Raw genomic sequence first — 20992 nt, forward strand, 5'->3', positions numbered from 1 at the left:
GAGAAATGAATCAGCTCCATGTTATGCAATGCTAAACCACCCTTGGGTCCCATTACCATATCGTGTGCCCTTGTGCTACAGGATGTAGCCTGTTGGCGTACATGTGTGCGCGCGCGTGTGTGTGTGTGTGTGTGTGTGTGGACAGGGACAGTGATACCCTTTTGGCATCTGACTTTAACAATCCATCATGTGCCTGTTGCATTTGTCAGCCTGCTGACCCCTCACTTGTGTTCAAGCTGTTTCTGCCCGGCAGCTTTGTGAAAAATCTTCTTGGAGCTGCTCTTTGTTTTTGTAATCAAGGTATCTTGACAGGATCCCTTTTGAGAAAGATTTTCCAGAATCATCTCAGTCCACTTTTGATCAAAATCAAATCAGACACACTCATGATTATGATAGATGTTAACAAATTCCCTATCAAGTTTTTTAAAAATGATTTTTAAGGTATTTTCTATTTTAAACAAGTTACATTTTAGTACTTAAAACAAACTAAAACATGGATTGGTGAAATGGCAGTAATTGTAGGAATTAACAAACAAGATATAATGTGTTAATTAGTGAGCTTTATAGCTGCTGGTGGGCGGATTTTGTTCTTTGGACAGAGACAGGCTAGCTGTTTCCCCCTGTTTTTCCCCCCGGGATCAATAAAGTATTTCTGATTCTGATTCTGATTCTGATTTCCAGTCTTAATGCTAAGCTAAGCTAAGCAGATGCTAGCTCCAGCTACATGTTCACCGCACAGACATGACGGTAGCACTGATATTCTCACCTCAACCTCGGCATGAAAGCAAATAAACGTATTTCCCAAACGGTCAAACTATTCCTTTAAAAGCTCTAAAAATCTAACTGCCTAATCAAAAGCTAAACAAAACCAAAGAACAGCTTCATGCAGTCTGATGTAATCATGGATACTGATTCAGTCCAGACACACACGTTTCCCACGTAGCTGTAGGAGAACTCTGACTCAGGTGTTGTGAGTAAGACTCATATTTGTGAGCTGTATGTGTACAACACAGATATTTTACTGACATCAGCGGCTCTTGAACACACACACAGCACACAGTTTCAAATCCAAGCTGCCGTCACTGGAGATCAATAAAGTTAATTAAACACAGAGAGGAAGTAGACAACCTGCCTTTATAAGAAACTCTGGTTACACTTAACAGGAAGGCAATAAGGGTTTATACGTTGTTTCTAATGAAAACTCATTCAATATTAATAAAGCATTTATTGATGGTTAAACCTTGCAGCTGCCAGGTTAATGTAGCCTGCTTTGCGTTTAGCTCTTTCTTTCATCAATCAGGAGAGTCTGATGTTGATATAACTTATTGTTTTGGTGTAGAGTGACATACAGTGACATTTTCTACTTAAGCTTAAGTTTGCAATTAAATGGTTTTATGTTTTTCAGTTTGGAATAAGCTACATGTTAGCTAGCTAGGTGCCATTATGAGTATGGGGACATTCTGTGACACTGACCTCTGACCTCCCAAGTGTCCTAACGTGTCAAATTATTACAAAAAAATATACTATAAAATATTTACATTTGGCTGAAAGGAGTGTTAAAGGATGGGTTCCATTTTTTTTCCAAGTCTATCTTTGTACAATCCTTGCATGCCATATGTAGGTTGAAAGAGTTATGGCCCACTAATCATTCCACCTGTTCACACTGCTAATGTGTAGAGATGCCTTGCTAGCCATCGCCAGTGTAAACCCACAGTCCTTGTTCTAGCAAAGCTAATATGAGGCTTCAGCAGTCTGGGTTTTCCAAATCAAGTGGGTATCTTCCAAAATGATGCTCTTTCTAGAAATGAATTCTCTCTGCCCCTCTGCTCAGCAAGGAGACTGTACAGGAAAGACAAAGAGGGGATTTTGTACGAAAAGGCCAGTAAATTTGAAAGACACCAACTTGGCTAACGCAGAGTGATGAAGCCTCATATTAGCTCCAGACTCTGGATTTTGTCTCCAACACTGACATTGAAATCACTTTTGGAAGGGAACTCTTCAGGGCGAGTATGGAGAGGACAAATGATTACAGAGAAAACGTAGATGTTTTAAATCCTATCCTCAACATACAAATCCATCCCAAGTTGATGCTCTTGTCGTCAATTTCTTCTTCATTCCCCAGATGTAGACGATGATTTGATGATGGAAGGAAACTCCGCTGATACTGACTTTTCACATAATATTCTTTATTTGCATCAAAGATCAGGATCAACAGGCATGCGCATCTTGACCTGTACAGCACCCGTAGCCGAATCAGTACTGCTGCCCTGAACACTGTTCAAGCTCGTCTTTTATACCTTTAAGCATACATGGGGTTCTACTACAAAACATGAGTCTGTAAAGTTCTGTTTCCTGTCGAGGGGTCAGGAAAAGAGACCTCTCAGAATGACCTTTCACATACCAAAGAAGACCACTAAACAACAATACATCTTATCTTTATGGGACCCCAACATCTGCTAGTTGTGTTCCTGGAACACATCTTATCTTTATGGGACCCCAACGTCTGCTAGTTGTTTACCTGGAACATTGCATACATGGCAACTTTGTACTGCATATCATTTTCTGAAAAGACTACTTTTATGATTAGTATCAAATAATACACATCACTCTCCTTCAGATACAGTCACACAGCTGATGCTGTTTCATCAGGAATAATGCACAGTTGGCATTTTCTATGTAAGCCAACATTATTGGAGCTCCAGCAGCCCGACAGACAAACAACATGTTGGAGCTGCGGTGAGTGAGGTAACCTGCAGGCCTTCGTAGTGGTTATTAAGTGGATTAACCCCTTTAGATTAGTCTCAGCCATTTCTCCCATCTGTCTACTGTTACGCCACAGACCTGCAACTGTACAACCACCACAGGGAGCACACACAGACACACACACACACACACGAGAAGACACAAAAGAGGCATTAGAAATATGTTTACCTATTGCATGTGAGCAAATCTTCACCCACTGTCCTACTGTACTGCATATCAGTGCGTGACTGGACAGACACACAACACACACTGAACTCGCTTGTTCACATCACATGCTAACATTTTACTGTAGACACGCTCACACAGTGACCTCTGCCTCACATGCATGAACACACACACACACACACACACTAATTTGTGATTAGTCGTTGGTAATTATTCTCAGTTGAGTGAACAGGAGACATGCAACTCATACAGTACAGGACTGACAGGACAAGGCGGACTTAGTGACGTGTGACTTCAGACACAGCTGTCTGTGTGGAGGGATTTTGTTTAAATGTATGTGTAAAGTATGTCACTGTGTGTGTGTGTGTGTGTGTGTGTGTGTGTGTGTGTGAGAGAGAGACACCGTTTGGGGCAGGTTTAGAAACTTTTGAAGGGGGGGGGGGGGCAGACTTGGGCACAATTGTTAAATGTGTAAGAATGTGTTAAAACTTAAAGCCCTGGTTCTTGGCAATAAACTACATTATTAATAGTTGCATGGTTTATTCAGTGTAATAAATGAATGTCAAATAAACAACTTTAGATATTCTAATATGAAACATTATCAGTAAATAGCTGCTATTTGTAACTCCAAATAGACTACGGCCATTTTGTGTCTCGCATTTGAGGCTCACCAAACATTTCTATGTTTATATGTAACATCTCAATTTTTCTTTATCCCAAACAAACTATTATTTACATCACAGTCTGAGCTGCAACGAAACCAAACTACTGACGATTTTATTTCTGCTGCAGGCCTAATTTCTGCCATTTCGTTCTGCGAAACACAAATCATGTAAAACTAAATTCAGCAGCTCGTAGTGAATCATCTGAGAGTCAACCTGGGGTGAACTGAGACAAACTTTTATTTGGCTCCGATACCAGTGATATAGTACCAGTTGACTGAATATTAGTCAGCCTGTCGGTTGATTGAACGGTTTGTGAGTTCATGTCAGGAAAGTGGCCTGATCTGGCCTCGCACACACTGGAAGTCATTCAGACTCAACATCAGAACATTTGCACTGAACTCTTGAAAATAACCCTAATAACCCTCCTAATGTTGACAGTTAAGATGTTAAGATGAGTGTGAATAAAGACAAATGTGTTCAAAATATGGAAATTCGAGCTCCTTCAACACGAGCAGGCCAGACAGGTCACAACCTCCCACTACACCCCACACACAGACACACAGACACTGTGACCTCTGACCTCCCACATTGTTTAGAGCTTCATCAGGGTGCAGAGGCAGGAGAACGACCCTGTTGACCCGACTCTCCTCATTCGCCTTTGCTGCTCTTTGGTCTCGATGATTTGTGTTCGTACTTATGTTTTATTCTCATCTCAATCTAATTCCTTAATTTCTAATCATCTTTAACTGCTGCGACAACATTGTTTCCCCACAGAGATTTGATCTGCACTCGCTTTGTTTACTTTAAAATGTTGGTCACTCCTGTAAAGACTTGATGTTTGACTGAAGGATAAACCAGTTGTTTGTCTTTGAATGGAACCAGGAAGCGCAAAGCAGCACAAAACAAAGTATTTGTGTTTGGCTCCACCTAGTGGTCGGCTATAACCATTACATTTATCCAGAGTTTCAGTTATAGTTTCACTGGCCGACCTACGAAGCCAGAGTTCATATCAATGTTACAAATAATTATTATAAACTGAACCCGAAATGTAATATTAACCACAATAGTGGGCCTTATGTTGATATCAACAGCCCAAATATCAGCATCTCCCTTTTACTGGACCCAAGAAATTCTTAAGTCGTAAGCAATGCAATAAAGAAAAACAACATTAATAGTAAATTGGCTTTATTAGTGGACGTTTAATACTAATTATAATGAGCAAGTGCTTAGATTAAACTATAAAAAGTAAAGAATCTGTTAAAAATATTAGAACAAAGACATGTAGGCTTGCATACAGTAATGTTGACAACTTCACTTACTTTTCAAACAGATAATGAAAGAGAGCAGTAACCCGAAAGCCTACAATACAGCTGGCAGACAGACAGAGCTGTAGACTCCTTCATACTATATATTGCAGCTGCCAGACCTTTGTTACCAACCTCTCACCTGACTCTAAACAAACAGCGTTAAAGCTGTACCCAGAGATGCAAAATCCTGCACAAAACTGAGGAGAAACTTCACCAGTGTGTTTTTTTTGTTCATTTTAAAACAGGGGTGTGAACCCACTGTGTGTGCACCATCCAATGACTGAAAACTTTAACGTCAAACCAGTTTTCGCTTTTAATACTTTAGTTTTGTGGGGGATTTCACGTCACTGAGATGTTCTCATGTGTCAAATTAAATTCACATACTGGGACACTTCATTTTCACATGCATGAACCCTTCTTCAGATTAATCTCATTCACAGCATCACAAAGGTGGAGTGAGCTATACACCACTCATCGTACAAGCCCTGTTGTTCTTTCACAGCCCTGGATGACGGACCGTAGTGGCTAGCAGCCTCACCTGAATCACAACCTCTATCATCAGTGAGGACAACACAACAGAGATGCCTCTATGTCAGCTCCTCCTTAAACCCTCCGATATAAAGGCCACAGGTCCAGGCGAGACCACTGGGCACAAACATTTGTAACATGTGCACATTATGCTCACATACAATGTCTCCTTCATTTAATAACAGCAGACAGTAAAAAGTCAGCTTTGAAAACAATTCTAACTTGACTTGAGCTTATTACATACCAAAGCAACTTAAGTACATTTATGTCTGAAAACCAACAAACAGAAACGAACACATTTTCATCAAAAGCTGAATACTGAAATGCATTAAATAATTTAAGTAGATAAAATTACATTAAGTTACATTAAAACATTTAAATCCTCAACTGGACGACGACTGAATACTTGTTACCGACTCTCCGGACAAATAAAATGTCATTGTCAGGAGTAACAGGCCAGAGTCCCATTTTCCTTCAAAGCGCTCGGCACGACTGAAATCAGACAGATTTCACATTTGACCCAAATCTGTTCGGAAAGCTTACTCATCAGTGAGCATCCCTTCTCAGGCTGAAGGAAAAGTCCCACGTCTGCTGTAACCAGTCCCAGACCAGAATCCGCCCCAGAGTCTGCCAGCCTGATCCTGCAGCCACATTTTCTCCTGTAGAATCATGACGCATGACCGTTTCCCAAGACCAGCTGTTCCTGGTGTTAGCTGCAGTGAAACCTGAAGTGCTGTGCAGTTCAAGATGCGCAATAATCCACACATGTAATGTGCGTTTGTCCACGACAATACAAGGGTGTATTCCAATTGTGGTTCATTTATCCAGAGATTGGTGTCCTGGATCTTTGTGTCTCTCTTCTGTATACTTGGACATTTCTCTCTTCTGGCATTGCTCTTTAAAACAGTCCAGAACAATTCTTGGTGCAACACATTTCAGTGTTGCACTACGTCTTGATGAGGAGCTCTCTGATTTCTCGGGAGTCTCTATGGCGGAGCGGCTCACACCTGCTGCACGGCGACAGCCGTCGTGGTGATGAGCAGATACAAAACGGCCACAGACGTGTCGTTGAGCAGCTCCTCTGTCTTCTAGATGAGCTCCTAACATTCAGCCAGGACAGATGCACTTCACTTGGCGTGGCGGATCTTGGGTTGAGCTCCAGGACTGGAAGAGGAGCCCAGATGTCTCCCGTGGCTTCTCCAGCGCTGACGCAGCACAAAGTCATAGTTGGCGGAGGTGCTCATGGCATAAAATACATTGGCTTTGTCTGGGATCTGGAGCTCTGAGGCAGAAAGAGTTATGAAGTGATGAAGAGCTGAAATATATTTTCCGTTAATCTACCTTATCTGCTTCTATTACAGTTAGTGATCACCGATACTTCTCAGAGTCATTTTCAGAAATGTCGGCATTTCAAATGTACTTTGACAGAATGATAGCATCATTGAAGGCAATGAAAACGTTACAGAGCAAGAGTTGTTTACCCCTTCATATCATAATGTGTTGCGACTGATTTGCATTATAGCTTTTAGTTATGAAAAGAAATGACAGTGAAGGAAAAAAAAACCTTTTCTGCTATTAAGTCAAATATTGGTGTACATTTGCCAGTTTAGCCAGAATGACTCCTGCCTATTGGGCAGTTTGAACACAGGTCTGATGCTGCTTGACTGGCAGCTTTGTAACTCAGTATATAATCAACTTCAAATACTACATTAGTGGTCTTGCCTGCCTTTTTGTATTTGATCACAAGTTACTGGCAAAAAGGAGAAAATCCTGCTGAAGAAAAGGAGGCGTCAGAGTTTATCCTGTTATCCTGAGCAAGTTAAACCTGCACTCAGAAAACATGAGGCTGCTAGAGGAGAGGCCCGAGGGAAAGATAAGTCACCTTTTCCATTGTTGAGCATCTGGCAGAGGCTGAAATCATGGCAGCTGACGTCCTCCATGTGGTGTTTTTCAAGAGCCCTCTGAATCACCTGAGGCGTGTGGTCCTGGCTGGTCAGCTGGAGACAAAACAGGCAGCCAGATGTCAAAATACTGTAACTCTTACTCAGAGTACTTAAACGTGACAATTACTTTCATTTGAAAGTCATTTTATTTAGAACACATCTTTAAAAAAGGTATTCCTGCTTTTAATAGAGTGATTTTATTGCCAGAGATACCAGAGACTCCAATGAGATCTTACTTTATACAATGAAGTAAGTTTTTGATAATCGGCTCATTGTTTTTATCATTCATCAATATTTATTATTCCAGATATTTGCTGAAATGAACATTTTGGCAGTGAAGGAAGTCTGGCTCTGGTTACTGAACATCAGTCATAAATCTTGGGCACAGCAGCTCTTTTGCAAATGCCACTAAAACATAAACTTTAAGATTTCTGATCATTCACAAAATGTTCGTGTTATTCTTAAATACTCTTGAATGAAACATAATGAGGTTGAGACAGATGATTAAGCAACACCAACTCCTTACTCTTCTACTTTCTTTTGCTTCCTTTTTTAGAAAGTGTTAGACCGAGTCAACCAAATACAGGCTGGATGATCTCAGCAATACATGACTACAAAACCACCGTCCTTACCAGTATGCTCTTGTAGACGTTTCCATTGCTGACACACTCCACGCTGACCCTGATGATGCACGAGTCAGCAATCTGTTTGTTGTAGACGGGCAGCGCGGCCTGAGGAGAGCAGCCGGACGACGACAACGGCTCAGGGTTCAGAACCAGAGAAGAAGAGCTGAGGTCTGGATGTGAGGAGCTGCAGGAGGAGCTGGAAAGACTGGGAGAGGAGGAGGACATGGAGCCGGAGGAGAAATCCTCTGCAACATTGTGAAGGGAGCCCGAGAGAGACTGAGGGGAAGAGAGGGGAAGACGAGAGGATTTTAAGCAACAAATGAAAGCAGCGTGTGAAATTGCCTTTAGTTATTTTGTGTTTTCAAACCATGCCCCTGCTGATCTCTACACACTCTGACCACAAACCCAGGAGTCTGGAGCCAGCGTTCATACCTTGAGTTTGAGTCTGAGGGGGGAGGGCTGAGGGACGGCGAGGTCCTCCATGTCCGAGCTGCTGGAGCCAGAGGACGACACACTGATCTGGTCAGCGTGGGTCTTCCTGAGGGAGCTGTCACTGGCTGTTCGCAACCTGCACACACAAACACGGACCTCTTAACGAAACAGCAAGTGAAATCGATTTTTAAAAGTCGGGCAAGTATCTTTTTGGTACAGATCCAAGAATCTTTTAAAAGTATGTTTGTTATTTCCTCATAAACTTCGTCAACATCAAGATTTAATTATACATTTTTTTCTACTATTAAAATAACAGATGTCAGCACAGGGCAGCTGTGGTTATATGTTACAGGCCAGAGGTGGTTTTCCAGACTTACGAGGCGAGTTTCTTAGTGAGCAGACGACTGCTCCATGAGTTGGGAGAGCTGGGACAGGGGTCAACCGGAGGCTCCAGGTCACGAGAAAGCTCATAGCTTCAGGAGACGAAAAAAAAGAAAAAAAAGATAAAAAAAGATAAATTGAAACGCACCTGACTGTCTTTGTATTGTGTTGCAGTAGTGGCGGAGTGCGTCTCACCTCTCCTGGTCTGTGAGCAGTGTATGTGCCTGCAGCCAGGTGGTGATAAGAGAGTTGACTGGAAGGCTGTAGTGGGAACAGGAAGCCTGAAGCTGCCGAATCTGAGAGAGAATCTCAAACTCCTACAAGAGAAAGAAATAAACACAGAGCACAGGTTAATTCATAGAACAGAAAAGAATAAGGAAGAACATAAGAATATCTGTAAGTCAGCACTGGCTATTAAAATGAGAGCAATCACAGTCATTCATGTAAGACACCACTAGGTGGCGACACCTACCCGTCTGCGCTTCTCAAAGTTGATGAGTCCACCCTGCGAAAAAGAAAAAAAAGAACTGTGTTACAAATATGGCCTCATAAATCTACTAAAGCAGCATAAAAAAGTAAAACATCAGGTGGGTTTGTGGGTGTGACGTGTACTCACCTCCACGGTGTCAGTCAGTGCCGTGTCCAGCATGGTGAGGACAGTCAGGTAAGTGCCGAGGTACGGCACCACGCCGCTGCTGTAGTTCTGAGGACACAAACCAAGCAGCATTTTTACATTTTGGCTGCACAAATGACAAAAATACAGTTAATTTAGCCTCCTTAGCTTGCACTAAGAAAGGAGTAAGAAACTTGAACAAAAGAGCTCACTGAATGTAATCAATGAAAATAAAAGAATGTACTGTAACTGCACTGTAATGTAAATATACACAGATAACTGAAAACACAAGACCATTACTATTCAAACAGAGATAATGTGGGGGTATAAAACATTTTACACACAGCCCCACCCAGACTGTCAGTAAGTAAATCGCTAAACTGTGGGAAACAGTGCACACACGTCAGCTTTTATATCCCTCCCTACGTAAGGGGGAAAACTAACATGTGAGTGTGTAAGTGTGTAAACCTTTTCCATCAGATGAACAGATTTAAAAAGAAGTGGGAACTGGAACTCTGGTGTCTATTTTAGTTAATTATATCAGCATGAAAACATATGACTTTTAGGGAAGTAGAACTGATGACCCAGGCAGAGAAAAACAGACCTCTGCCTTTCGTTTTTTACTGGCTGGCATCGCTGACATATTCACTTTATTTTGGTGGTCAAACCTGAAAATGGAGGAACTACAAGGCCACTTCCAAACAAAATGATGACTCTTTTCTCACCATCTGTCTGGACGCTGAGCAGAGCCGGGGTGATTTGGATCCCGGGGTGGCGCTGCCATCTGAGTGACTCCCATCCTGCAGAACAGAGAGACAACAGTCCAGTCAACTCTGATTTTAAAAAATGGCTCAAATGCAGGGTGTTAATGCGAGAGTGCTGTGGTGGTGTGAGACGACAACAAAGCAGACGCGTTATATAATTGTTCTTTTCAGGGTTGAGCGCCTGCTGCACCCTCCCACACTCACCAGCACCCTGACAGTGGGATTTCATTTGTGTTGGCTGTTAACAATGGCCTTTCCATTATTGTATAGAACTGGGCTGCTCATTACAGCCATATCGCTAAATACACATTCATATCAATTGTTTTTCACAGGGAACAAAGGACACAGAGGGGCAGGTCAACTGGAGCATTCATTCAGTCTTATGGGACAACTAATTAATCAACTATTAGAGGCCATTTGCACACAATACATTCAGTAAGTGGATTTATTTTATTGGATGTTTAAAGCAGAACCTTCCTGCGAATCATACTGACAGGCTGACATGTAAGTATAGCACTGTTCATAATACACTAAGGCTGCAACTAGCTATTATTTTCATTAGTGCTTAATCTGTAGATCATTTTTGAATTCATTGATAAATTGTTGACATGTCAGAGAATAGTGACAAATTCCCTTTGAATATCTTGTTTTGTCTTACCAAGACTACAAACCCAAAAGACCGTCATTTTACAATGATATAACTCAGAGAAAAGCAGCAAATCCTCACATTGGAGAAGCTGCAACCAGAGACTGGTTGGAGTTTTCGACTAAAATGATTATTGATTATCAAAATAGCTGCCAATTCATGTTCTGTTGATCAACTAATTGAACAATCAACTAAACAGCTATGAAGAATTACAGTATGTACTGTTTTAACCATGCAGAGCCCCAATGGCCCTGTCGAAAGGAAAAACAGGCATCAAGAAGTCAAACAAAGCTGCTGTGCTGCATAACAGGAAGTAACCTGTTATTTTCTTACTGCAGTGCATTCAATAGTTTGTTCAGTGATTCATATTGTACTGGAGGGAATGGGCCGGTGCAATTGAACCCAATTCAATCATGAAAACAGCCCTCCACCCACGCCTCTGGCAACTACACAGATCTTTCCCTCGTTAATTAGGCAGAGCCACGTTCACCCAACACATTTGTGTTTATGTGAAAAACACATGTAGTTACCTCCACCAGGATCTCTCTGCTGGTCAGCACACAGTTCTCATCGGGGAAAGTCTCACACAAGTGGTCAAAGGTGGCCATGCTTTCCCTGAAAACCAAACAAATTCAGTATGTTAAGACAATAGAGTCAATAGATAAAAATATATCAAGAGTCAATATTCACCTAAAGCGAGGCTGCATGTCTAAAAGAGAAAAATAATTCAGGGAAACCTACTGTGGAATTGATCTTTTTTCTTTATTCATTCTCAGCTAATTTTACCTGCTATTTTTCATTTTGTGGCCGAAAAAAGTATCTCAATGGTTTATTTTACAAGTTAAGAGTAAAGTAAGTTTAGTTTCTTGTAATTGTTTGCTGACCTGCTGACAGCAGCCCAGGTCTTCTTGAGGCGATACACAGCGTTGGACTGCAGGGCTGAAAGGATGGCCCTCAAAGAGGAGAAATTCTTCAGCTGTCTGCACTCCTGCAGAGAGAAAACACAAGGAAATGCAGTTTTGTCATGCCATTTTAACAGAAGTTATGTTCATTTATGTCCCTTGATTGTAAACCTTTAACCTCACTGACCTGAGCAATAGCGATCCACCTCTCGATGATGCACGCTCTGTGGGCGGGGCTGGTGTGCGCACAGCGAGGTGAGCTCGGGGCAGTGGAGGGGTACAGGAAGTTAGAGGAGCGGGGCGATGAGATGGGAGAGGAAGTGGAAGGGCTGGGAGAGGGCGGGCAGAGGAGGGAGGTGATGACACGGTTGGTGACGGCGTTGAACTGCGAGATGGTGGCGCGGACGGTGGGCGCCAGGTTTCGGTTTTCCTTCTTGTCACGCTGGGACCAGACGCAGCCCAGGCAGTGGAAGGGCACCGCTCTGACAAACAGCTCCTGAGGGAGACACAACATGAGTGAGCGATGCACAGTGACACAGAAATGAGCGCCGGGATATTTGTCAATGAAACCTACAGCGTCCAGTCGGGTCAGCTGCTCCGCCACGTCTCTCACAGGGAAGTCCATAAAGTTGTATTTGTCTTCCTCCTTAATGGAAGTCTCTCCTCCGTCCTCCTGATCTCTGTCCTCCTGCTGCATTGATTCACTGTTGTGCTCTGACGCAGACCGGCTGCAATCTGTCAAACACACCAAATCATAAATGACAACGAAACAGCCGCTAAAAGGATTTTATATTACCTACAGTCCAATGGGAACAAATCTACAATCCTTGTTCTGTGCTGAACATGGTCCACAGTTCACATCTACATCTACAGTACACATGAACACAGACGCCACCCCCTCTCCCACTCTGTACCTTGTTCCTGGAGCCTCTTGAGGAGGGTCTCGGCGGTCTGAGCCAAGCGTCTGAAGCAGAGGCGATGCCGCAAGTGAACACACAACAGCCGGAGGGCCTGATACCGAGGGGGCTCATGGAAGTCCTCGCTGTAGTCTTCCAGCCAAAGCCGGATCACCGGGGGTAAGGTACTGAGGGGATGATCAGGGAAAGGAACAAGTGTTATTATAATGTCAGTCCTTTACTTGTTAAAGTTAATCCTTCACTGAGATTAAGGGAGGCCTGGACAACACGCGCATCATTTGTGATGAACAAAAAATGTGGGACAATGTTAGGCTTTCATTTTACTCCCTTAAACAATTATCAAAACTCAATTTAGACTGATGGTAAATCTGAACTAATCTTTGTTAATGGAGGAGGGGCCTCACTCACCTGCGTGGGCAGACAGTGTTATCCAGGTTGGCGATTGAGTCGTCTCTGTGAAAAAGATGAACACAATTATCTATCAGCTGAGAACTGCGTTTCAATGATAATGACCACATGGAGGGACAACATGGTGACAGAAAACATCCTGTAAACAACAAAGGTCCCAGGATGGATCCTCTATAACTGTCCATCCTGTGGAAATGTCCTGCAACACTCTGCATGCCTGCAGAGACACTGTGGCCTTGTTACAGAGTGACGAGTGCAAACAGACCAATGTCGCCCTCAGGGATCAATAATGGCATCATAAAAATATATAGGCAGTATAACTGAAGCATATTGTCATGCTGTCGCATTTGTAGGAACAAAGTTTTATAACAGGGTCATTCTCTTTCTTACATCAAACTGTGGCACAAAAATGAAAAAAAAAAAATAGAATTACAATAGTAAAATAAGAAGTACAGTAATAGACCACATTCAGGCGCAAACAAATTGTAATTTATACAGCAGCTATCACGTTTACAGTACAAGTGGTTTACAAGTTAATGAGAGCAACAAAATGTTACATCCTGTACAAAATCCTGAAAGGCAAAGGAGGGAAAACATACTTCCCAGGCTGTTCTGAGGCGGACCTCACATAAAGCTCGCAGGAAACCTGTTGCCACCAGCACCACAGATATGAGGGCGACTGTTTGACAAATAATATATCAAGTGAACAGCACTAATGGCCACAGTTTCACACAGGCAGCACATTCAGCAAAGGTGAGCTGTAAGGATCTGAGAGAGACCAAAGACCAGGCGAGTTCTGTGGACTGGACCTGAGCCCATTTTATCTTAAACCAGATGTTTGGTTTTTAATGCTCCCTAAGAGGCCATTTCCAGGGAGATTTCCCAAAGAGACTTTTGTTAAACCCTGACATGTATTAGCTGCAGAAGAACATTCCTCACTCAATTTCTGCGAGTTGACCGAGCTTCAGGTGAAGAAGCACCGCCGCTGGGTGTGGAGGGTGTAGTCATGACCACTGTGGAATGGAACAAAGCTCCTGACGGCTTTGTTTAGTTCATGACGATAATACCTGTCATAGAAACTTGGCCAGCGTCAAAAGGGATTCGCTTTGTGAACAGCTGAGGCGACGTACAGAGGGTGTTAAATAGCCGCCTTTTAATTGAACCTTTGGAATTTATTTTGCCAAGCACAAAATATAGGCAGTTTTAAAGCCAACTATCTTTAAAAGAATAGTTTGACATTTAGGAGCTTTCTTCCTGAGAGTTAGCAGAGAAGATTGATACCACTCACGCCTCTCTGACAGAGGTATCGATCTTCTCATCTAACTCTTGGCAAGAAAGAAAGTGTATTTCCAAGAAAATCTAACTATCAAAAAAAATATATACATATATGTGGGCTCGCAGACCAGCTGACTGAGCCCTCATGGTTTAATGTCTCAGCTCAACAAACGTCTGCAGAGCCTCAGTGGGGACCGTGTCTCACCTCTGAAACAGCAGCTCGATGAGGGTGCTGGTGGAGGTGAAGGCCCTGTAGGTAGAGAGGAAGACCCGGATGAAGTCGGGTTCCTGGTGCTCGGGGTCCAGCAGGTGGGTGACCAGCCGCTCCAGGGTGGCGGCCTTCAGCCTGCGCACCTTCACCGTGTGGTACTGGACGAAGCTGAAGGCTGTAGGGAGCTCTGGCGCTTCTGAGCCCGGCAGGACGGGCTCCCTGCGCAGTGTGATGCCAAACACGGCCCCGTCCTCCTCCTCCTCCCCCCACTCCTGCACCGGGTCCTGCAGAGGAGAATGCAAGGTCATCAAGATCTGGCAAATAATAACCCACGATGCAGCCGTCTGTTCTGCTGCTTTCTTCATGACACGGTAGATAATACAGACTTTGATGCACTTGAAAACAGAAACACATACAATAATGTACTGAACTTTAAGAGAAATGTATAAAAACACAGTAAGAAAGTTGTCATGGTCATGGAGCTCTTTCTGCCCGGGCTGCTTCACTGAATTTCTGTGACAATCTCACATATTGAAAACACAACAAGCCTTCAGACTGAGTCATTTTGTTTAGAAAGGTCAAATCTCAGCGTCAATTGATCTCATTCTTGAGATTCTGCTTGTGACCCAGCCTTGAACTCTGACGCAGACAGACACCTGGTGACTGATGAGCAGGCAAAGAAGCATTCACTGGCACATGTCCGCAAACACAGGGACAATGTACTGAACTATGACACAGATTTTTCTTTATTTAAGTCTAACTTTGTACGCTGTTCAGAACAGCAATATTTTCCCCCCTCACACTACACCACTTGTTCCAAAACTGTGGAGAAACAATAAAAAGTGGCCAGAAGAGATCAGGAGGTCTTTCTTTGAAAGTACATCTCCTTAAGCCCTATTGTTTTATGCTATTTTACTAACCAAACATCTTATTGTCAAATAACAACCTGAACATTCTCAAGTATTGAATATCTTAGCTTGTGACCGATATTGACACATTTTAACTTACTATTTTTGTCAAAACTAATACCTCCAGATGAGAACGGTGTCATATTTGGAGTGATGATAAACAGTTATATTAAAGATAATATTAAATTATGGCCCAGCACTACATGGCAACTCAGTGGAAGAAGGTAACAGCAAAGAAACCCTCATGATCTCTGACTAACTATAAATTACTATGTATCAAAAAGACATCACAAAGAATGGATTTCATACTGCATTAGCATTGAATAAAACTGCAGAATAAGTCTTGCAGTACTGGAACAGTATCAAGATTAAATTGCAGGAGACCAGATCACAGTAGCCCCCACAATATATATGCTGTCGCAAGTGTTTTAGAATCACTTCATTAGAACCCAGACTGAAATACAGGGGCTGTTGACAAAATGACGCGTGATGCTGACTGTAACCCCATCTTCAACAACAAGTCACTGATCTGTGAATGACTGTGATTACATATATAGCCTGTATGGACAATGTTATGTGGCACATATGTAGCACCAGAAGCAGACCAGGTTTAAAAACACCTGACATCACATGACAAAAACTCACACAAAAAAACACAGTGTGCTCCCTGACACAATGAGACACTGGTGGATCTACACACACTCTGAATGACACCATTATATCTTATTATAGGTTTGTCCTGGAGACCAGAGACAAGGACAGAATGAGGTTCACATGTAGCTGACTACACATGCAGACGAGCTTGACAAAATGACACTGTGCAGACAACCTCACGTAGTTGTTCCAACTCGTTATTGTCCCTCACAAACAAGGCAGAGCACATTTCATTGAACCTACCATCGATAGGTGCCATTTCCCCATGTTGGTGTTGCTCTTGGAGTGAAGAAATCCCAAACTCCCTTTGCTTCAGGTGACTGGACCGCACAAACTAAGGATTTAGCTCCGTCCTCCGACAGTCCACTCCAGTCTGAATTATTTCGGACACTTTCATTGTTTCGCATTCATGTAACAAAGTACGACAGAGTAAAAAAAATGTTGAATCGAGTCAAACCGTCAGAGTTAGACAGTGGCAGCGCGAGAGTGGATGGACTAGTTTCAGAGACTGCGGAGGAGGACAGGGAGGGAGTGGTATCTGACTGGGCGGGGCTAGTGAGACAGGTATGGGCGGGGCTAAAGTAAATGATCCAATGAGGACACCGGGATGACAGGCATCAGATATTATTATGCAGATTTGAAACATGAGGCAATGACTGAAATAACTGATACTGATAGTGATGACAGTGTTTACTACAAGAAGTGGGCTACCTAAAAAATCAAAGAAAATAAAAAAAGTTAGGGGGCTCCCTGAAATCTTGCCCCTATCATTTCAATTACAGCTAGGTATTTTATATTTTCTTTGCTTTATGGCTCTCAGATTGAATTGAGTGTCTTTTGAATGCTTAGTTATACTTATTTTTCTTGGGGATGCTGTAAAAGAAACTCTGCTACTAAATAGATATAGGTGGTTTGTGAATTATATATGTAATTGAATATGTGAATTGTGTAATAGTCTATAGTTGCGTTGAACATTGACTGGAGTATTATATACTGTATCTCCACAAACTTTTCATTTTATCATTGTTTTTATCCGTTGTTTTACTATAGATATAGCTAGTACTATTATAACAGTGGCAGAAGCAGTACCAGCTGCCTATTACTTCTATACGGCTTTACAGTATAGGTAGTGGTAGTGGTATACACATGTGGGTCAACCTATGTGCCAAATGGGGGGAAAGTGTTCAAAAGTCCTATAAATTCTTAAATAAGGGATGCGGATAAAAATGTGAGATAAAAAAATATGAGGTCTTGCAGTACAACAACTTATTAGAAATTAGTGACACCATAGGGACACATTACTACATTTTGCATGAAAGGTTATACTGGTCTGTATCAATTCATTGATACTAAGGCTTGTGATAATTTGTCATTAATAAAAGGCATCCAACTCTGTGGTGTTTGTGGGTCCAGCAGAGCCAGCAGAGATAAGGCTGTGGGCTCTGGTGTCAGGATCAAATCATGGTGTGATGGGTCACATAACAGAACGTTTGCTGGATATGAATACGGCCTCACTTTTCTTGAGGCAGACAATAAAAAGTGCAGCAACAAGCTCACTTATTATAACCACTATAAAGTTTGTAAGAATCCTTAAAACCTTTCATGCAAAACTGGGAAAGAGATTATGAGCTGTTGTGAGACTGACTGTCTACAACGCCATATGACTGTTGGTATAAGACACATAGATTTGATCATTGTAGACATTTCTGAACATATCTGAACTTTTTTTTCTTTACAAAAATGAATGGCAGAAACAATACTGTGACATCTGGTGGCCAAACAAAAAAAGATTAACTTTCAATTAGAGTCCCTTAAGCTCTCCGTCTGGATCAAGAACAGGTTCGCTAGCTTTAAATTCGCTCCGCGTTCTCATCAGGAAATGTTTGTTTAAAGTTTTATAGAAACACCAGTGATCATTTTACAGGAAGAGATTCAATGCAAGATGCAAAAGGAAATGTTCTGTCTGCCAGAGGTGAGAAGCTGATTCCAGGCAAACATCAACATATGAGGATCAGTGCATTTCAGTGCCGCTGCCTGTAAAGAATCCAGTCAGGACAGTTTTTCTCGACGGCCTCTAGCTTATGTTCCTGCCCATGATGTCAGGGGCGTGGTGGGCACATACCACAAGAAACAGGTCTGTTCTGCTCCTAAAACCTATATTTAACTTTGTGACTTCAAGGAAGCACATAGTCAGGGAAATGTGCACATGAAGAGGCATCAGTACAAAAGAAAAAACTCCATTTTATTATGAGACAAACTAGCAACAACATATTATGGTAATTCTGAGAGGCTGAGCAGATGGGGCGTCTTTAAATCAGGCTGTCCACTGCTCAAAGAAACTAATGAGCTTTTTGTTTCTCTAATGAGTTTCTGTCTTTCTCCAAGCTGAAAATCTACCATCGCTCTTCCATGTTTGCCCATGCCACCCACCCTCTTTCTGCAGAGGCTGAACAAAAGAGCAGAGAACCAGTGCCAGGAGAGACCTCAATTAGTACTCATTAGACCCATGAACGGGTGATGAGGTGGCAGGCAAGCGACAAGCGGAAGCATACATGCAAGGTGAAGCAGAGGCATGCTGGTTGAAGTTGTTTCGTCAAAACCTCACATGATTAAAAGGCTTGTTTTAGCTGGAATTACACAGCACACTCACAGGACTATGATGTACTTCCTGGAGAGAGTCTGCTGTAGTTCCCTCTCAGTGTCACTAAATGTCTGCTGGTGTTGATGACGGTCCAAGTGCAAAAATGTTGAGCTGAATGGGAACAACAGTGGAAGTTCCCAGGGAGAAACCTGACGTAAACAATAACTGTTCTGTTCACACGTCACAGATGTGTGTATGATTACACCAGCAGGCCAATTACCCCTAATAATTCACTTATCAGAGGACACTAAATACAATAATCAGTCTAATCTAGGAAACGGTTTATTAATTCAATCTACAACACTTACATCTGAGATGTCAACCATTTAAAATATCACCACTGCTTCACTGAAAAGGTTCATGGGAGATTGGACGGTAGCATACTTCAAAACACACACACAGCCTCGTCACACACACATGATCATTTGTCAATAAATCGATTAAGCAGCTGACTGGGAAATCAATCAATATTATATGATTCGTTTAAGTCGATTATCAAGCAAAAGTGGCAAATATGTACAGTACAGCTGAAACAATTAGGCAATTAACTAATTAGTCGACTGACAGAAAACTGGCTCAATTGTAATTTTTACTCAATAATATAAAAAAAATATTTTTTAAGCATAAATGACAAAACTCACTTCTCGAATGTGAGCATCTGTCTTTCGTAGTTCTCTATGAAAGTAAAATGAATCTCCTTTGAGTTGTGGACTGCAACACGGGCTCTGAGAACGTGTGATGGGCCTTTTTCCCCGATTTCCTGACATTTTATAGATCAAACGATTAACTGAGAAAATCATCTTAAATGAAAATAATCATCAGTTTCAGCCCCAACTTGCTGATCTAGCATTGCAAAAGTTAAGATTGGCTGCTTTACTTTGTTTTGCATCACTGTACATTTCATAAGTGTTGGGTTTTGGACTGTTGTTTGGACAAAACAGGGAACTTGAAGATGATGCTTTGGGCTCTGGGAAATTGTAATGGACGTGTATTTTATCATTTTGTTAAATTTTATAGACAAACAGTTAATCTGGAAAAGAACTGACAGATTAATCAACAAGGAAATATAATACTCATTACTTGCAGCCCTAGAGGTGGGTGATGTGGACTCCTCACTAATGCTGATATGATGGCCATACAGACAGAAGTGTAAAATTGGTCTTTTCACTACACTATATCAGCCAAATAGCTTCAGACATGTAAATATCAATCTCCTGCAGCCTAATAAGGACAAAATGTAAGCCATAAATCCTAATGTTATATTAACCAAACTCCCAGGCAACGTTTAAGGTCATATCACAATGTGAATATTACATCAACATCTCCGAGCTGTATGTGGAATACCAGTGAAATGTTAATATTTCATTGATGAACCCTCCTACATTTAATTATTTGTGTTTGGCATCTATCATGCTCTATTGGACCAAACCTGGGACAATAAACTGGGTGTTTACAGTGGAGATAAGTGTATTAATACTTTGATTTTTTTTTTTGTTGCATTATTTCCACATTGGGCAACTGACCTTGATTTAAGAAAATATTCCACGACCCCTGAACTTAGTTGAAATATCAAGATATTTTAGGTTTATTTAGAGGTTTTAGGACACAAAGAGCAGCTGTGACAGTAAACTGCAGCACAGGAACATAACAGGCGAATCCTCCAACTCACCTCATACTGTCCTTCAGTGTCCAGCGACTGGAAGCTCGTCAGCCACACACCGGGCTCCGTGTCCGTGTGGACGTCCACGCAGTTACTCGGCCTGAGCCACAGCAGCTTCTTCATCCTGCCCACCCTGCTGCGGAGGCCGCGGGACTCCCCTCCATCACCGCCTCCACGCACAGGAAGAGTGGTCCTCATCTCCCACTCTGTGTCACGCTACGGGCCCACGCACCTCGTCAGATCTCTCCCACACCTGCTGCCTCATCTGTGTCAGGGAGCAGAGCGTGGAAGCATTAGGCACAGTCCCTTGCTCCCTCGTTCCCTTGCAATCTTAATGTTTTTTTCCAACCATTAAAGAAACGTGTAGCAGGTTACACTTTGACACCTCCTGTTTCCAGCTCTTTTGAATTTCATCACACAGAGATCAGTGAAAAAACGGGGTCAGTGGTTATGGAATTTGAGCATAAAAATCATGAGCAGATTTACCATCCAGAAATTAGGTTAACATTTCATCAACATAACATCTTAATTCATGAGGAGCAGCACAGCACAATAACAATTACTTTAATTCAAGGAATTCCCT

The 20992-nt window shown here is 42.1% G+C and overlaps 1 protein-coding gene across 1 annotated transcript; it reads right to left on the reverse strand.

Annotated features, from left to right (window-relative positions):
- Positions 1–4761: 4761 nt before the first annotated feature.
- rgl3a (ral guanine nucleotide dissociation stimulator-like 3a) lies at positions 4762–16572 on the reverse strand. Its single transcript, XM_070920285.1, has 17 exons — positions 16352–16572; positions 14541–14830; positions 13061–13105; positions 12650–12819; positions 12310–12470; positions 11923–12231; positions 11718–11821; positions 11364–11448; positions 10149–10223; positions 9427–9513; positions 9283–9315; positions 9006–9127; positions 8807–8902; positions 8430–8565; positions 8004–8273; positions 7311–7425; positions 4762–6710 (listed from the first exon to the last, which is right to left on the reverse strand). The coding sequence occupies exons 1-17, from the start codon at positions 16373–16375 to the stop codon at positions 6556–6558; spliced, it is 2277 nt and encodes a 758-aa protein (XP_070776386.1). The 5' UTR covers positions 16376–16572; the 3' UTR covers positions 4762–6555.
- Positions 16573–20992: the final 4420 nt, after the last annotated feature.

The sequence above is a fragment of the Enoplosus armatus genome, chromosome 2, assembly GCF_043641665.1.
Source record: "Enoplosus armatus isolate fEnoArm2 chromosome 2, fEnoArm2.hap1, whole genome shotgun sequence".
NCBI classification, from domain to species: domain Eukaryota; kingdom Metazoa; phylum Chordata; class Actinopteri; order Centrarchiformes; family Enoplosidae; genus Enoplosus; species Enoplosus armatus.

Excerpts from the sequence above, each read along its gene's own strand:
- rgl3a (XM_070920285.1), bottom strand. The coding sequence starts at position 16,375 with ATGGGGAAATGGCACCTATCGATG. Across the intron at positions 12,471-12,649 it reads CAAGAGGCTCCAGGAACAAG|ATTGCAGCCGGTCTGCGTCA; the intron begins GTACAGAGTGGG and ends TGTGTTTGACAG. Across the intron at positions 9,316-9,426 it reads CACTGACTGACACCGTGGAG|GGTGGACTCATCAACTTTGA; the intron begins GTGAGTACACGT and ends TCTTTTTCGCAG.